Genomic DNA, 16,675 nt, shown 5'->3' on the forward strand with positions numbered 1-16,675 from the left:
GCAAGAGAAGATCCCCGAACGGAGTAGCATCTTAATGATGAAATTACTAGACCCTAAAAGTCGACAAACAAACGAGTACATCGATATAAGACTCCGACGCCGTGCTTCTCAAACTGAAACCCTGTTTTTTCCTCTCACCTCCAGCCTGTCACCAGTACGTGAACCCGCAGGAGTCTTACGACAGGTGCATGTTTGATTACTGCGGCAGCGGACACGCCATACAGAGCATGTGTGACGCCATGTCCGACTACTCACTGGCCTGTGGCGCCAAGGGAGTCGAGCTGGACTGGCGGCAGAACACAGAAGGATGCGGTGAGTTAACGGACATTAAACAGAAATAGACTACTCCAAGTAGCTTCATATCGCCACAGTATGTTATTTACCTTCGTCGAGAATGTTATGTATTAGGTACACCATATCTGAAATACGTTTCGACATAAACAGTGACAAATAAAAAAACTTTAAAAAACTCATAGATTTTACTCAACCCATTAACTAGAACTCACAGATCTCATACCTTCGTCGTTTGTAATGTGTTGGGTTTTCTATAATACGGTATAGGTCTTCAAACCCCAACCTACCTACCAAATATCATGATACATGAACCACTCTCCTTAAAAACTATTAAAAATCGCCACCCCCAGATATGGTGTACATAATACGTAACCTTCTCGAGCACATGGTTTGCAACCCTTCCACTGTATATGCTGTTGATGGTATTCTGACTCCCCGTCTTACCTTCGCTTCCCGCCTCCTTCAGAGGTGTCGTGTTCCGGAGAGCTGGTGTACGACCAGTGCCACCCCGGGTGTCAGACCACCTGCGCGTCCATACTGGAGGGAGTGGAGTGCGAGCCGTTCTGTGTGGAGGGGTGCGCCTGTCCGGAGGGAACCGTCCTGGACTACGAGGGGCACTGCGTACCTCCCGAGGAGTGCGGCTGCATGGAGAACGGGAAACACTACCTGGACGGAGCCTCCATCAACCGGGGCTGCAACACATGGTACGCATCAACTGTAATTTTAGTTCTTGATTCTATTATATTATGAACACTTATTCATGTATGTTATGTCCAGTTATGTTAAGGCACCCGATATCGGCTGGGCTGCCAGGGAATTCCTTTGTATTGCTGTCGCAATTTCAATAAAAAAATGAATAGCACAAGTAAGACTTCAATGAGAGTATGGTCTCATGGCGCTGTTTTGAAATGTGAATAGCTTTGTGTTAACCAGGCGGAATATGAGGTTCCTGCTCTACATAATATATTGATACTGTTGGATACAGCACATAAAATGACCAGTACACTGAATTCATCTTAAGCCTCTTTATTTATACTGGATGGTGCTGTTGGCCCAAGCCGTTCTTTTCTGAGGAACCGGTTTCTGAAAGAAAAACATTTTAACTATACATCCCGATTGCCATTCTGTATTAACCTAATCGACGCACATTGTTTTTCTACCGTACAGCATGTGTTCTAAGGGCCAGTGGGCCTGCACGGAGATGGCGTGCTTACCGGACTCCCCCGCACTCTGCCCCGACAACCAGATCTGGTCCAACTGCGTCGTGGAGAACCAGATCACCTGTAAGAACATGCACCTGGGCGTGACGTCACAGGCCCCGGTCACGTGCCACGCCGGCTGTCAGTGTAGGAACGACACCGTGTGGGACGAGGAGAAGGGCGCATGCGTGATGCCGCAGAACTGCCCGTGTTACCACGGTGGTCAGAGTTACGAGCAAAGTCACACCATCCAACTGGACTGTAACACCTGGTAGGTATTCCTCAAGGAGAGATGGTTGTGAGTAGTATTTTAGATTTTAGAATTTAGAATTTATTGAAACTTTATTGCATGTTCATTCCCCGGGGGGATAAATGCATGGATGTACAAAGTACAATGTACTAGAGAGTACTACAACAATAGTAATAAAGAAAGGCTAACATTAGGTCTGAGGTATACAATGCTAAAAATAAAATTAAAAAAAAGAAATATATATATAAGTGGTATTGATCTAAGTTCTAATGGCTTCTTCTCTCTTTTTGAAACATTTTGAAATATACTTACATACTTCATTGATGACGTCTATATTTGTACATGATATAATATACTTAAAAATGTCTTCCTTTGATAATGTTAGAACTAATCGATATTGCTGTTGTTGTCTGCTCTTAAAATTGAAATAGTGTTTAAAGAAAATGATCATATATGGATTTATCGCAAAACTAGTTTCCAACATTCGTAACTTGTGTAACACTTTTAATTTGGATGTGATTCAGTTAGAGACATTTTGTAAGTTGTACGTAATTCTGGCTGCAAGGTGTCAACTGTAATAAAACAGTCATATCTACACTGGGACGGGCACTTGTTCAGATATCTGAACCACACGATATGTTACATTTAGTACGATGTATATCTGAAGAGACGAGCTGGTAGGAGCATCAGTTTGTTGTTTTTTTAAACAAAGAAATGTGAACATTACGTCGCTTGTCCACTAGGTGTATGGACCCTACAGAGCCGGCCAATGGTTTGGAAGATATATATGATGGCTTCTGAAATACCTATAACTCGTCTTCTGGATAGAATAACAAAAGAAGAAAAATCTAAAAAGGCAGTGAATACAATATTGATAACGTCAACACTTTCATGTTCCTTCCAGCTTCTGCAACGGGCAACAGTGGGTGTGTGAAGTCAACGAATGCGCAGGTTTGTACTTACTACTTAAGCTACAAGCTACAGAGATACCTTATGGTATCTCTGTATGCAATATATCTATTGTGCAACACCTACAGTCCTCGTCGTCCTTATCTACCTAACGTGTGTTCCTCTGTTGTTATTTTAATGATTTACATTTTACGTTGCAACCTGTTTCTACTGTTTGTTTTATTGTTGATTTGTATCTTACGTTATACGTTGTCTTGTATTAATTTATAGGTTGCATATTGAGTTATGAATTTGTTTTATGTTCAGAATGTTCAGTTATTGGTGTCCTTATATATGTTGTTAATTTAGTTGACTTGTTTTGTTGAATGATTTTAGATTGTGTGCAGTTACTTTGTTTAAGTTTCTTTATTTAACTTTTAAGTTCTTTTTTACATGTATGTTGTATATATGTTGTATGTGCCATGGCCCATATGAGGCAGAAAGCAAATAAAGTTTACAGTTGCAGGTTTTATCTATGGCATTTACTTTAAAGAGACGTTTATTGCAGATTCTTGTTTATATACATATTGATAGCAAGTATGATGTACGAAGGCACAAACTAAACTGATAGATAACTGTTTTCTACAACTTACGACATTGCCCACCTATTGACTTCAGGAATCTGCACGACGTTCGGAGATCCTCACTACAAGACGTTTGACGGGAAGATGTACGAGTTCCAAGGAGACTGTGACTACGTCTTGGCCAAGAGCAAGGACGGTGCCTCTCTTCCGTTCTCCGTCACTGCCGAGAACATCCCCTGTGGAACAAGCGGCGTCACCTGCACCAAGGTGACAACAACTTTTCTTTTGTCATGAGCGACAATCCAAACTCAGATATCTTACGTTTTCTATCCATTCCAGATAGGAACTAACTTCCCGATTTTTCTTGTGTCTTCGCCAAGCTCTGGTTTAGCGAAGTTCCCGCTGGAACCAAACTTGAAAGCGTTCTCCACTTTACTCTATACTTCATCAGAGATTGGATTTCCTTTACTTCTGTTAAGCTGGTGTCTGATTTGAGGTTGTCAATGAAGTTAAGCCCAGGTCTCGAATTCTTTGCGTGTTCCCAAAGGAGTAGCCTGGACACTCTAATATCAGGATGTCTAATGCAGTGCGCAGCTAGTTATGTTTACCGAAGGAAAACATCTTGTTTTTGCTTCATTTCTTCTTCCTCTTCTTCTGTTCCAAACACTAACCTCTGACCTGACCAATGGCCTCTTTTGTTGACGTCTGGCACGATAGTAACTGGTGTTGGGTTATATACAATGTTGCAATTTCATGGTAGGCATTTAGGCTCCTGTCACCATATACATGTACTTGTATGTGAATGTGTTTGAGTAAGAATTAACAGAGCAGACCATATCCGAAGGTAAACATGATGCATTTGATTTGCAAATGTTATTTTTCTAGTTTCATTCTGCATGCCGTCGCCATTATATACATATTGTCTTCACTTATTCGGAACAGAACATCATCGTGACGCTGGGCAGCGGCGCCAGCAGGCAGAGGCTCTCCCTGGTCCGTGGCCAGCCGATCACCGCCGACGGGACGGACTTCACCATCCGGCAGGCCGGCATGTTCGTGTTCGTCAGCACACCGATCGGTCTGACGCTGCAGTGGGACAAGGGAACCCGCGTGTACATCAAGCTCGTGCCGGCGTGGAAGGGATATGTACGTTTGGTTTTAGTAACTGTAACGCACCAGCTCTATCTAATATATTATCTAATGCACCCTCTCTTATTCTTGGACAATAGTTGTTGTGATACATTGTACCGTGTGCGATTGAGTTCTATCTGTAATTAGCAGTGAACATAATTTAAGACTGTTGCATATGCGTATTCAAATCGAATATGGAATCTGATAGACGAATTGTTGGGACTAAGAAACAAAGTTCACAGCTCTTTGCTCAATATCTGTTAAGATAACTTTCTTCTCATTTTATTGCTCAAAACATTTGGTGCTCAGCACCTTGAATTCCTTTCGATCAAGTGTATTATCCAAATGTCACATTGTTTACAATAACTGTTTTCGCATAATATTGAACCTGCCTAGAACCTTTATTGCCGGTCAGATGTTTGTTTTTAACATGTCTATCTATGGGCCAGTGAGAGCCTGAAACAAACAAATAAATGAATAGAAAACAGCTAACAACTGAACGCCTGTCTTCCCCAGGTCGAGGGTCTGTGTGGTAACTTCAACGGTAACCAGATGGATGACTTCACCACCCCCATGGGCGGACCCCCCGTTACCATGGCCAACACCTTCGGTGACAGCTGGAAGGTTCACGACTACTGCATGGATGCTGTGGTAAGTTATAGACCTGGGCAAACTACACACAATTAGAATAGCTATCGTATTAATCGGTTGTGTTTTGCGATTTGTTTACATGTAGCAATTATATTTTCTACATTTAATGTCAACTTGGTTTAGTTGCTTCTAAACAGAAGATTAGTGGGTTTCAACAAGTCAGTAGCTTGATGTAACTTTGTACTTGTTGATTGTTGTTGTCAGTCTCGTGAGTCTATAGAGCCGTCCGGTGTTTAACATCATTATGATATTAAATGTCATGAAAGTTAATCTATGTTGGTAGTTACGTGTTCACAGTTAAAACTTTTGTTCCAACACAAAGAATTGTTATCACCTAGACCTTTCGACCAGTCGCCCTGGTCTTCTTCAGTAGTTCTGCTTCACTGAAAACTGTACGAATACTGGGCATAGAACAAGACTCAACCACGACGGGGGCCGACATCGTTTACCAGATACCCAGCGATGACGTCACACTTCAGAGAGTCTAGTTGAGTCACAATTCTAACCGTGTCAGTCTACTGAGGAAGACCTGATCATGAGTGACTGGTCGACAGCTCTAGGTGACAACTTTTTTTGGCTGGAACAAGTTTTAACTTTAAACATAACATTAATTGATTATCTCCTACAATCTTAAATAAACAGGTCGTAGAGGACACCTGCGCCCTCCACCCGAACAGACAAGCCTGGGCCCTGCGGAAGTGTGCCATCCTCAAGTCTGACGTCTTCAGGCCTTGCCACAGCGAGGTCCCTTACCAGCCGTACTACGACAAGTGGGTACCACTTAACTTTCAACAACCCTCTTTAAAGGCACAGCAAGTAATTTTTATGGATGGCATCAGCGCGTGCGTTAATTTTCGCCTAATTTTAGAAAAAATAATAATTTTGCCCTCTGACAGTGGACAACATGCCAAAAACGGGCAAAGATCTCTGTTGCCATGCCGCAAGGTGGATGGCAGATAAATATGACGAGAGGAGACAGGACAAGACAAGGCTCTCATTTAATGTTTTGTCTTTTACTTTGATGCAGCTATGTATTTCATCCCTTTTGTTACTCTCCAAGCAGAGGTTTGGGTTTTGGGGGTATTTTTAGCGTGTTTTTAGGCTTTTTTTTATTGGGTTTTCTCTTTTGCACTGAATTTTTCCCCGATAAAAAAAAGCCTAAAAACATGCTAAAATACCCCCAAAACCCAAACCTCTGCTTGGAGAGTACCCTTTTGTATGTGATGGTGGCTGTGAATATGTGATGTTCCCATTGAATCAAAACCACTTGTACAATGATTGAAACCTTTTATTTTGGTTGTTTCAGAGAGAAAGGATGTTGTAATAGTAAGTAAACTTAGGCAGTAAACATAGCACAGTATAGGTATCATGGTTGATGATGTCAAAATTTGAAAATGTAGGAATCTTGTTTTCTTAGCCCTCCTTGTTTTTTTCGCCCTATCGCATTAGATTTGCAGTCTGCGGAGGATGTCATCTATAAAATTTACTTTCTGTGGCCGGCCAAGAAATACTTGCTCATGTATATATCTGAGGAGACGGACATCATATGATGAATACGTGAGATGGAACATTTGGAGTAAAAATGTTACTGGGCTGTGGTTGCACAAGAACCGTCTTTGTACATGTTAAATTCTATGTAATGACACCAATGTGATATATATCAATTCACCAGCAAAATATGTTCCACGGCGAATTTCCTATTCTGCTAGTACATACACTGAAAATAGGTATCCAAAAATTTAACGCCCCCCCCCCTCAATCTTTTCCCTGCAGGTGCGTGTACGACGCGTGTGGTTGTGACAGTGGCGGTGACTGCGAGTGTCTCTGTACAGCCATCGCTGCCTACGCACAGGAGTGTAACCTGGCCGGTGTACCCATCAAATGGCGCGAACAGGAGATTTGCCGTAAGTTGGAGTCTCACAGCCTGCACATGAATACTGACCAACACTTCATTATACATTAGATTAGTATAATTAGTGTCTCTCTTTTGTTATACATTGTTTATGACGCAGACCAGATTCCTATTACAGTTAGTAGAACTGTTAGATTTTTTCAACAACACCATATGTGTATGTTAACACCACAAACTATGTATGTATCATTTTGCCATACGTTGTACCCGCTACATCTGTTGCGCAATAAAGTTCTTCTTCTGTATGCCCTGCCATTGCTCTGACGTAGAATATTTCAGTATGGTACAAAGTATTAAACTCAATGTTCGGGTTTCTAGGATTCATGTGGCTCTATAAGCTACTTGTAAATGTCTGTCTTGTTCTTCTGTAACTAACCAGAACATCCATATACTAGCACGTCAATGACGCCAGGAAAATGTCTAAAACCCCGTACAAAAAGCACAACAAACCGTCAGTGATAGTTGATACCTTTACCGCACAGCCATGCAGTGTGAGTACGGCATGCAGTACGTGGCCTGCAGTTCTTCCTGCCCCAAAACCTGTGACAACATGGAGAACTACTCCGAGATCGCCGCCAACTGCACCGACACATGTGTGGAGGGCTGCGCCTGTCCGCCTGGATTTGTAAGTTTTTTTTTTTTTTACCTCCGTGGTCTCTGTTTCTTTTGAGCGTTTTTGTGTTCGCAGATGTAACTCACGGTAGGTTGAACGGATTTCGTTGGTTCTAAGTATATGATTATCTACATTGGGGTCCAGATGATGTCCGCCGTTTTTTGTAATTGTATCGGTGTTTTCGAGTGTCGAAATAAAATATTTGAATACCCTCTGGACACCCCCGTTCTGAAGGTGGTGGTTACGACTAATGGTTTTGGTTGTTGTGAAAGAGTATTTCGACTGGATAAGTCGGATTTGACCATTCAGACATAGGGGTTCAACATAGGGGTGACAATATTGTCCATTCAAGTCAGCCTTGAGACCATAGCATCTGATGAAACATTTGAACATGCCACCTTGTTACCATGCTATTATAGGTTGTGGGACTGAACGGCGTCTCTTGTGTGCTGGACACAGAGTGCTTCCAGGAGGAGACCACACCACTTCCGCCTACAACCACGGCTAGTATCACCACAGGAACCGCCACCGTCCCGACAACTACCACTATGTGAGCACATCTTACTTCTCGTACATTTAAAGCAATAAAACCCACATCTTCAATGTACTGTCGTAAAAACAAAATTAATTAATACGAAGAATAACGAAAAATAATCTGAAAATTGAGCTAAAACCGAAGTAATGTTTGTATGTTACATGAAAGACTGGTATAGCTAAAACAAAATGATGGAAAATTGAGATTTGGGATATTGTTATAATGTATCTGTATCTGTATCTGTATAGCCGGTATAACCGCCTTTCGGCGTAACACACCAGCACGCGGCGCGGCGGCAGCTGGCTATATTACACCGATCGACTTGTTACACCTAACCCTTGTATGGTCCCAATGTCTAGTCAGATATAGGTTGACAAGCAATCAAGGCTTATATACCAACAATAAATACGGATTTCATAAAGAAAAGAAAGAAAAAAGAAAGAAAGAAAAACATTCATATGTTATAAAGAGAAAGAAAGAAAGAAAGTGGCACGTTTCTCATGTTATCTTATCTAAAATGCAGGCGACCGACCACTACCACCACTCCAAAGCCAACCACCACTACACCCGCACCTGTTGCCCTGGACGCCGAGTGTGTGCAGCCCTACGACTACTGGACCGAATGGATGAATGTTGGATACCCGAGCCCAATGACTGGCGGAGACTATGAAACCATCGAAAACCTGCGTTACAAGTATGTCTTCTGTCAGGATGACGACATCGTCTCTGTGGAGTGTAAGGTGGGTAAGATTTCTGTGAAAGTATAAATGCATCCTGTCCAGGACCATCAGAACTTTATCCACCTCAGATAATAATATTGTATAGAATCTGCATGTGGCTATTCAGCAGTAAAACAAATAGAGCAATCTCTCAGATAGAGGTAATAAATGACTAGATACAGTAAGTGACGTTATTTCATGAATGATTCATTAAGTCCGTGTTATGCTTAACGTTAATGTTACCAATTTGCTGGAAATTCTCACTTCTCATCTGAGACCATTGAGCTGCAAATTGCTCAAATAAAGCTCTAGTTGTTCTGCTAAATACTTGCCATTGTCATCTTCAGGTGAACGGCCATAGTAACCTGTACGCGGAGCACACGGGCCAGGTCGTCACCTGTGACACAACTGTGGGTCTGGTATGCAACAACATGGACCAGCCCGACTTCCCCCCAGCCTGCTACGACTATGCCATCAGATTCTTCTGCAGTTGCGGAGGTATGAGCTATGACACAGCAGAAAACATTCTCTGTCTAATATTTTCATAGTTGGCAGGTAATAATTGGACAATAAACATTCACCCAAAGTATAATGGTAAGTGTTTTTGTCACCATGCATGTTTGGGAACTATTAATGTCATCCAATATAGTCTTGTGACTCCAATTGTATGTAAAAATAAATGTGCATCAAGCAATACAAACAATAGAACGCTTACTAGTCTTATTATTGCACAATGTTTTTAGAGCTGCCTACAACAACTCAGCAAGTAACAACGACGGTGAAGCCTACCACGACCGCCTTTACAACGACTACAGCCACCTCCGAGGAGCCCACAACCACTACCAAGGCTACAACAACAATGTTAACTACAACAGCCACGACCACGGAAAAGCCGCCTCCACCGTCAACAACCACGTTCACAACTTCAACAGCCTCCACGACCACAAAGCCCTTCAGCCTGCCGATGGAGTGTCCTGTTGCCGGCGCTGATGCCTGGACACCGTGGATGAATGTCGACACTCCAGCAAACGGAGGCGGAGGCGACTACGATACGCTGGAAGCGCTGCATCAGAAATACGTCTTCTGCGAGGACAACATGATCACACAGGTGGAGTGCCAATTGGTCGGCTTTGGGACACCAGCTGATCAGACTGGACAGAAGGTGACCTGCGATGTTACGACTGGTCTCATCTGCATCGACGACTTGCAGTTAGCACAGAAGTGCTATGATTACGAAATCAGAGTCTTCTGTGCCTGCGGAGGTAGAGAAAATACTCATTTTCCTTATAATGCCACAAAGATGACACTCTTTGAATCACTTCGATAAGATTATATTATAGACGTTCCAACATAATGACAGCAGTGGATACTGCAATAATTAAGAAAGACAACTGCAGTTCAGTAACAGACAACTTCAGACTCCAGCATTATGTAAATCCAGTGAGCCAAGAACTACATGTATGTGACAACAGTTAAGATCTTTCCAACGCCTTGTTCATTGTCAATTCCTGTATATTTTGCAGAAGAAACTACCACTGGGATCAGCACCACAACAGGCGTGTCGAAACCCACCACCACCGTTGCTGGCACCACAACAGCTGAGGTAACCAAACCTACCAGCACGGTTACCACTCCTAAGCCAACCAGCACTGAGCATGGCACAACGACAGGGGAGACCACAACAACTGGAACAGCCACAACTACTGGCACCAAGACACCTCCTACTACAACAGCTGAGGTGACCAAACCTACAAGCACAGTTACCACCCCTAAGCCCACCAGCACTGAGCATGGTACAACGACAGGGGAAACTACAACAACTGGAACAGCCACAACTACTGGTACCAAGACACCTCCTACTACAACTACCGAAACTTCGGAAACGAAGCCTGTCCAGTTAGAAGTCAGCACCAAGCCCCAACTCTGTCCGGTGCCAAATGGAAATGGCTGGACCTCCTTCATGAGCTCAGGAACTCCAACCGATACTAGCGATGGTGGCGAGTTTGAAACCATTGACAACCTGAGGTGGGTAAGCGCGTCAGCGTGTGTGTGTGGGGGTCTTTGCTTGTTTGTTACGATGAAACTTGGTAAACAAAACTCCAAAACTTAAGTTACACGTTTGTCACCAGAATGCCATATAAAAGACATTGCAGATATCTGGACAAAATCTCCAGTAACTTAACCGGGATCTTGTTAGTTACTTGACGTTTCCGATCGAATCCTACCTGGATACGACATTTTGCAACTCTGTAACTCTTACAACCTCCCCAATCACGGTTTTTTCCCATTTCCTTTCAATGTGCTAAATAAGTGTTTGATGACGTGTTTTTGTCTACTTCAGGGAGCACTTCAGCTTCTGTCCCAATGACATGATCACTGACGTGCAGTGTTCTCTGGTCTTCGGCTCTGGCATGTTCACTGCCCCGTCCATTGGACAGGCCGTGACATGTAACACAACACACGGTCTCATCTGCCTGAATGAAGACAACCCTATACTGGGCTGCATGGATTACCAGGTCCAGTTCTACTGTGAATGTGGCCCTGGTAAGTCTTAAGTTTCTACTTATTCAAGTTGAGGCTGAACTATTTGGCTTACATGTAGATATTGATGCTAGGTCAAAGATAAGAAGTCTCCAACTCTACTCATATTCATACAACATGTCTATAATCATTCTTCATCAGAATCAACCACACTGTCCGGTACAGCTACAAGCACCATCGAACAAACTACCACAGGTATCAGCACCACAACAGGCGTGTCGAAACCTACCACCACCGCTACTGGTACCACAACAACTGAGGTAACCAAACCTACCAGCACAGTTACCACTCCTAAGCCGACCAGCACTGAGCATGGCACAACGACAGGGGAAACTACAACAACTGGGACAGCCACAACTACTGGCACCAAGACACCTCCCACGACTACCGCGGAAGGCACAAGTAAGTATTTAGCTTTCCGAAAGACGAGAGCTAAATATATTGAAATGAGTCACTTCACAGTAAAACATATCCTGTCTTTGGTGAATTATATGTTGCAAGATCCTTCTCCTCAACATGCGTTCCTATCATTGATATAGTTAAATAATGTGCTATGGTTTTACATTGCAGCTCACAAGGTGTGTGTGGACGGCTGGACCACATGGGTCAGTTCTCACAAACCCAACCCCAATGACATTCATGGTGGAGACATCGAGGACCTCAGTTTGCTCGCCCACGATGATAATTTCAACCTGTGTGGCGGTGACATGAGCATGGTGGCAGACATACAGTGTCAGGAGATCAACACACAGACACCATGGGGCAGTACAGGCCAGTTGGGTCTGATCTGTGACACACAGACTGGCTTCTCCTGTAGCAACTCAATGAACTATCCAGGCGGATGTCAGGACTACGAGATCAGCGTGCTTTGTCAATGTGAGTGTCCCTTTCTCGTTTTCTGTCTGTCACATTGTGTTGAACCAGTGGATGAATTAACAAGACCAATGTACCATACACTGTAGTTCTATAAACAATAACATCATTTTCTTTCATTGCCTTCGTTTTCAGGTGTGCCGACCACTACGCATTCGACAACTTCTACTGTCACTTCCACTACGACAACTCTAAAACCAACTACCCAGACGACGACAACGAAGCCTCACCAACCACCAATGACAACCGCAGCGCATCAGACTACCTCACCTGGTACTACCATTCCCACCACACCGCAGACCCTGCCTCCACTGTGCGAATATCCAGGTATCAATCACTTTAAGCAGTTGTGAATTTTGATATAGTGTAGTAAACTTGGTTGGATTGTTGTGACAAAAATGGGTTTTTGTCATTTGAACCGAGTAAAAACTATACCTTAATGATACTGATAATTAAACTGTTCTCCGACATGAACATTGACTCACCGGAATTTTCTACCGAATCGCTCGGTTTTCATCAGTTTTCTGATCCAAATGCTGTAGACTTTTGTTTTTCCACGTGTGACGTCAGCACTGGGTCAAAGTTCGTCGGAAGTCGGTACCACCCGCCGTCCCGGTTGAGCGATGCTTGATATGCCCTGATGTAAATGGCTTCCTTCATTCCTCTCGCAAAATAGTCAGGTTCCGTGTCCAACATGATAACCTCTTCCAAGATGAACTTTCATGCGATGTCTTACTGAGTTTACTTTGAACAGACCGTGACTTCTGGACCCAGTGGATGAGTGTCGGCCATCCTGGAAATGGCCTGGGTGACATCGACACCATTGAGATTCTGCGAACAAAGTACTCCTTCTGCGAGAACAACATGATCACTGCCATAGATTGCCGCGTGATCAGCCTGCACGATTCTCCCGAGGATGCAGGGCAGAAGGTGGTCTGTGATGCACAGATAGGACTGATCTGCGTCAACTCAGACCAACAGGCCTGCTATGACTACGAAGTCCGCTTCTTCTGCGAATGTGGGCCAGGTATGTAATGACTTATTTCAGTATGTAGAAAGGACAAACATGTAGTATTGTTGCCAATGATTTTCTGACAATAATTTGCTATACAAAACCAACCGAAAACCATTTCAACTTTTAAGAAACCACAACTCATCAGACCACCAGCACAATTTCTCCAACCACAACTGGCTCACAGACTGCTACAACCACAGGCATTGCAACCACAACCGGGCGGACAACAACAACTGGGGAGACAACTACAACAACGACTGGTGCGACAACTGCAGGTACGATGTAAACGATACTGTATATTCAACTGTACTTCTGATAGTTTTGTTTAATCAGCCATGCTTGTATTTCAGACGACACTTACTTGTCTCATCCCATGCATCCATTCATAAGCAGAAACTACATAATAACAATAATTACTTTACAAGCAGCTAAGTTCGATACAATATACCGGGGGTAACTTTCTCCTCGTGACAATACTTTGTTGCTTATTGACTGTTTCTTTGCAAAATGGGACTGTTTCTTTGCTTGCAATGATCCTTGAACATAGATTTGGACCATTTTCATGCTATGTCTAAATTTCCGTACAACGTTGCTATACATTGCCGAACTTAATCATGCCATATTACTTTCCTTAAAGCTCCCCAGGTGTGTGTGGACGGCTGGACCACCTGGATCAGCTCTCACAAACCCAACCCGGCCGACAGCTCGGATGGAGACTTTGAATACCTCAACGCGCTTGTTCATGATGATCACTTTAACCTGTGTGGCGGTGACATGAGCATGGTGGCAGACATACAGTGTCAGGAGATCAACACACAGACACCATGGAGCAGTACAGGACAGGATGGTCTGACCTGTGACACACAGACTGGCTTCTCCTGTAGCAACTCCATGAACCAGCCAGAGGGATGTCTGGATTACGAGATCAGCGTGTTCTGCCACTGTAAGTATATATTAGGTACTCAAGTGAACTGCCCTGTTACTAAGTCAACAGTTCTAACTACAAGAAAACCATAATACAGTCGGGGACAAAGTTACAAAAACTGCAGTTAACGGCTGTATGTTTCTATACATTTGTGCTTCTTTCGACCGAAAGATCAACTAGTACTCTCGATCATTTGTCCTGTATGACTAAACTATTCTACTTCACTTCATCTATTAAGGTGGAGAAACCACATCTCAGCAGACCACCAGCACAGTTTCTCCAACCACAACTGGCTCACAGACTGCTACAACCACAGGCATTGCAACCACAACCGGGCGGACAACAACAACTGGGGAGACAACTACAACAACAACCGGTGCGACAACTGCAGGTACGTTGTAACCACTTGTTAATGATTATTGTGTATATTCAACTGTACTTCTTGCTGGGATAGTTTTGTCTAAGCTGCCATGCTTGTCTTGCTTGCTTTATCTCATGCATCAATTTATAAGCAGAAGCTACAATAACAATTATTTACAAGCAGCAAAGTCCGATACAATATGCAACGGGATAGCTTTCTCTTCTTCACTTGCAACAAAACAGAACTGTTTCTTCGCTTCTAATGATCCTTGAACATAGATTTGGATCACTTTCGACTATTTCTGAATTTCCTTACAAAGTTTGTCAAAGTTAACCATACCATATTACTTTCCTTAAAGCTCCCCAGGTGTGTGTTGAAGGCTGGACCACCTGGATCAGCTCTCACAAACCCAACCCGGCCGACAGCTCGGATGGAGACTTTGAATACCTCAATGCGCTTGTTCATGATGATCACTTTAACCTGTGTGGCGGTGACATGAGCATGGTGGCAGACATACAGTGTCAGGAGATCAACACACAGACACCATGGGACAGCACAGGACAGGATGGTCTGATCTGTGACACACAGACTGGCTTCTCCTGTAGCAACTCCATGAACCAGCCAGAGGGATGTCTGGATTACGAGATCAGTGTGTTCTGCCACTGTAAGTATATGGCTACTCAATATATTTCTCTTTTGTTTTGCTTTATGAAGATTAACCAGATTTGTGGAGGATTGACGGAACAGGCAATTATCGTGTCATATCATATCAATATGTCAAACCTGAAACCAGAAGGTAAGGTTTGAACCACTCACATTGAGAAGACCCCTTCTCTTTTCAATAACTGTGCATCTTTAACGTGTTCGAGGTATGGCTCTCCTCAAACATGGGACCTCCGGCTTTACGTCCTATCCAAAGTAAGGTACACAATTACACCTGAGTCAGGTGAATAAATATGTGCTAAGAGCCTTTCCCAAAGACACAACAATAGGGCCTGCCAGGGATTCGAACCCAGTACCTTTAGATTCTACGTCAACAAAACTAACCACATGAACACATTGCCACATTAATATAGTAAGTAGAGGGGACAAACGTACAAAAATCCCTGCAGTTAAGGGCTTTATGTAGACTTACGTTCATCAGCTTTTGCTGCCTGTAAGTCTGTGTAATGTGTTGTTTCGCATTTGAAATAAATAAGTTAAGGGCTGTATGATATCTAATATGTAGTGTGTTTGTGCTTATTTGTGATTTTCAATCGAAAGAAGACAAACTCTTAGTCATTTGTCCAGTGGGAACAATATTCTACATTATTCCGTCTCTTAAGGTGGAGAAACCACAACCCAGCAGACCACCAGCACAGTGGAAACGACCACTACCGGTGTAACAACCACAAGCGGGGTTAGTCCAACAACAGGCACCAGTACCACCACAGGGAGCAGTCCTGGCAACACAAAACCACCTGTTACTACTGGAAAACCAATAGGAACCACGGTACGTCCCGTAACTAGACACACGGCCTGCTGACAATTTTTTTCTCCCAAATCTATTCATACAAAGGACACGATTCCTCATGCAATTTTGTGCATATGCTTACTTTCCTATGATACAATGTTACCCTGCATTCCTCTTCACACAGCCTATTCCAGAAAATCCTCCTGGACTGCCTACTGATCAGGCGACGACCAGTGGAACAGCCTCAACAACAGCAGCCACCACAAGCACTGCTGAGACCACCACTACTGGCAAGACCACTACAACTGGTGAGACAACCACTTAAATCTCATTGCAAGTCAATATGCAAGACTACCTTGCTTACTGACTTGCAGGAAAGCAGAATAGCTTTTCTTTGCTTCTAATGATCCTTTAACATAGATATGAATCATTTTCGGACTATTCCTGAATTATTTCCTTTCGAAAGTACTGTAACATTGTCAAACTTAACCATACCATATTACTTTCCTTAAAGCTCCCCAGGTGTGTGTTGAAGGCTGGACCACCTGGATCAGCTCTCACAAACCCAACCCGGCCGACAGCTCGGATGGAGACTTTGAATACCTCAATGTGCTTGTTCATGATGATCACTTTAACCTGTGTGGCGGTGACATGAGCATGGTGGCAGACATACAGTGTCAGGAGATCAACACACAGACACCATGGAGCAGCACAGGACAGGATGGTCTGAT

The 16,675-nt window shown here is 43.4% G+C and overlaps 1 protein-coding gene across 14 annotated transcripts in view; it reads left to right on the plus strand.

The window, feature by feature from the left end:
- LOC109470813 (mucin-5AC-like) overlaps positions 1 to 16,675 on the plus strand; it is a 72,497-nt gene that overhangs the window by 20,454 nt on the left and 35,368 nt on the right. For 4 of the 14 annotated variants that reach the window (XM_019769897.1, XM_019769895.1, XM_019769890.1 and 1 more), the window contains exons 15-41: positions 145 to 312; positions 761 to 998; positions 1,462 to 1,764; positions 2,648 to 2,694; positions 3,310 to 3,482; positions 4,158 to 4,361; positions 4,863 to 4,997; positions 5,640 to 5,767; positions 6,771 to 6,901; positions 7,392 to 7,534; positions 7,942 to 8,072; positions 8,581 to 8,797; positions 9,124 to 9,274; positions 9,520 to 10,038; positions 10,300 to 10,801; positions 11,118 to 11,320; positions 11,459 to 11,719; positions 11,888 to 12,193; positions 12,326 to 12,517; positions 12,945 to 13,217; positions 13,334 to 13,480; positions 13,843 to 14,148; positions 14,369 to 14,521; positions 14,850 to 15,155; positions 15,817 to 15,983; positions 16,129 to 16,252; positions 16,459 to 16,675. In XM_019769897.1, the coding sequence (XP_019625456.1) occupies positions 145 to 312; positions 761 to 998; positions 1,462 to 1,764; positions 2,648 to 2,694; positions 3,310 to 3,482; positions 4,158 to 4,361; positions 4,863 to 4,997; positions 5,640 to 5,767; positions 6,771 to 6,901; positions 7,392 to 7,534; positions 7,942 to 8,072; positions 8,581 to 8,797; positions 9,124 to 9,274; positions 9,520 to 10,038; positions 10,300 to 10,801; positions 11,118 to 11,320; positions 11,459 to 11,719; positions 11,888 to 12,193; positions 12,326 to 12,517; positions 12,945 to 13,217; positions 13,334 to 13,480; positions 13,843 to 14,148; positions 14,369 to 14,521; positions 14,850 to 15,155; positions 15,817 to 15,983; positions 16,129 to 16,252; positions 16,459 to 16,675 (5,845 nt within the window). The remainder of the gene's footprint in view (positions 1 to 144; positions 313 to 760; positions 999 to 1,461; positions 1,765 to 2,647; positions 2,695 to 3,309; positions 3,483 to 4,157; positions 4,362 to 4,862; positions 4,998 to 5,639; positions 5,768 to 6,770; positions 6,902 to 7,391; positions 7,535 to 7,941; positions 8,073 to 8,580; positions 8,798 to 9,123; positions 9,275 to 9,519; positions 10,039 to 10,299; positions 10,802 to 11,117; positions 11,321 to 11,458; positions 11,720 to 11,887; positions 12,194 to 12,325; positions 12,518 to 12,944; positions 13,218 to 13,333; positions 13,481 to 13,842; positions 14,149 to 14,368; positions 14,522 to 14,849; positions 15,156 to 15,816; positions 15,984 to 16,128; positions 16,253 to 16,458) is intronic. The other 10 variants (XM_019769899.1, XM_019769892.1, XM_019769901.1 and 7 more) reach the window with 9 other exon arrangements.

This window comes from Branchiostoma belcheri, unplaced genomic scaffold, assembly GCF_001625305.1.
Source record: "Branchiostoma belcheri isolate BF01 breed outbred unplaced genomic scaffold, Haploidv18h27 scaffold234, whole genome shotgun sequence".
Taxonomy (NCBI): domain Eukaryota; kingdom Metazoa; phylum Chordata; class Leptocardii; order Amphioxiformes; family Branchiostomatidae; genus Branchiostoma; species Branchiostoma belcheri.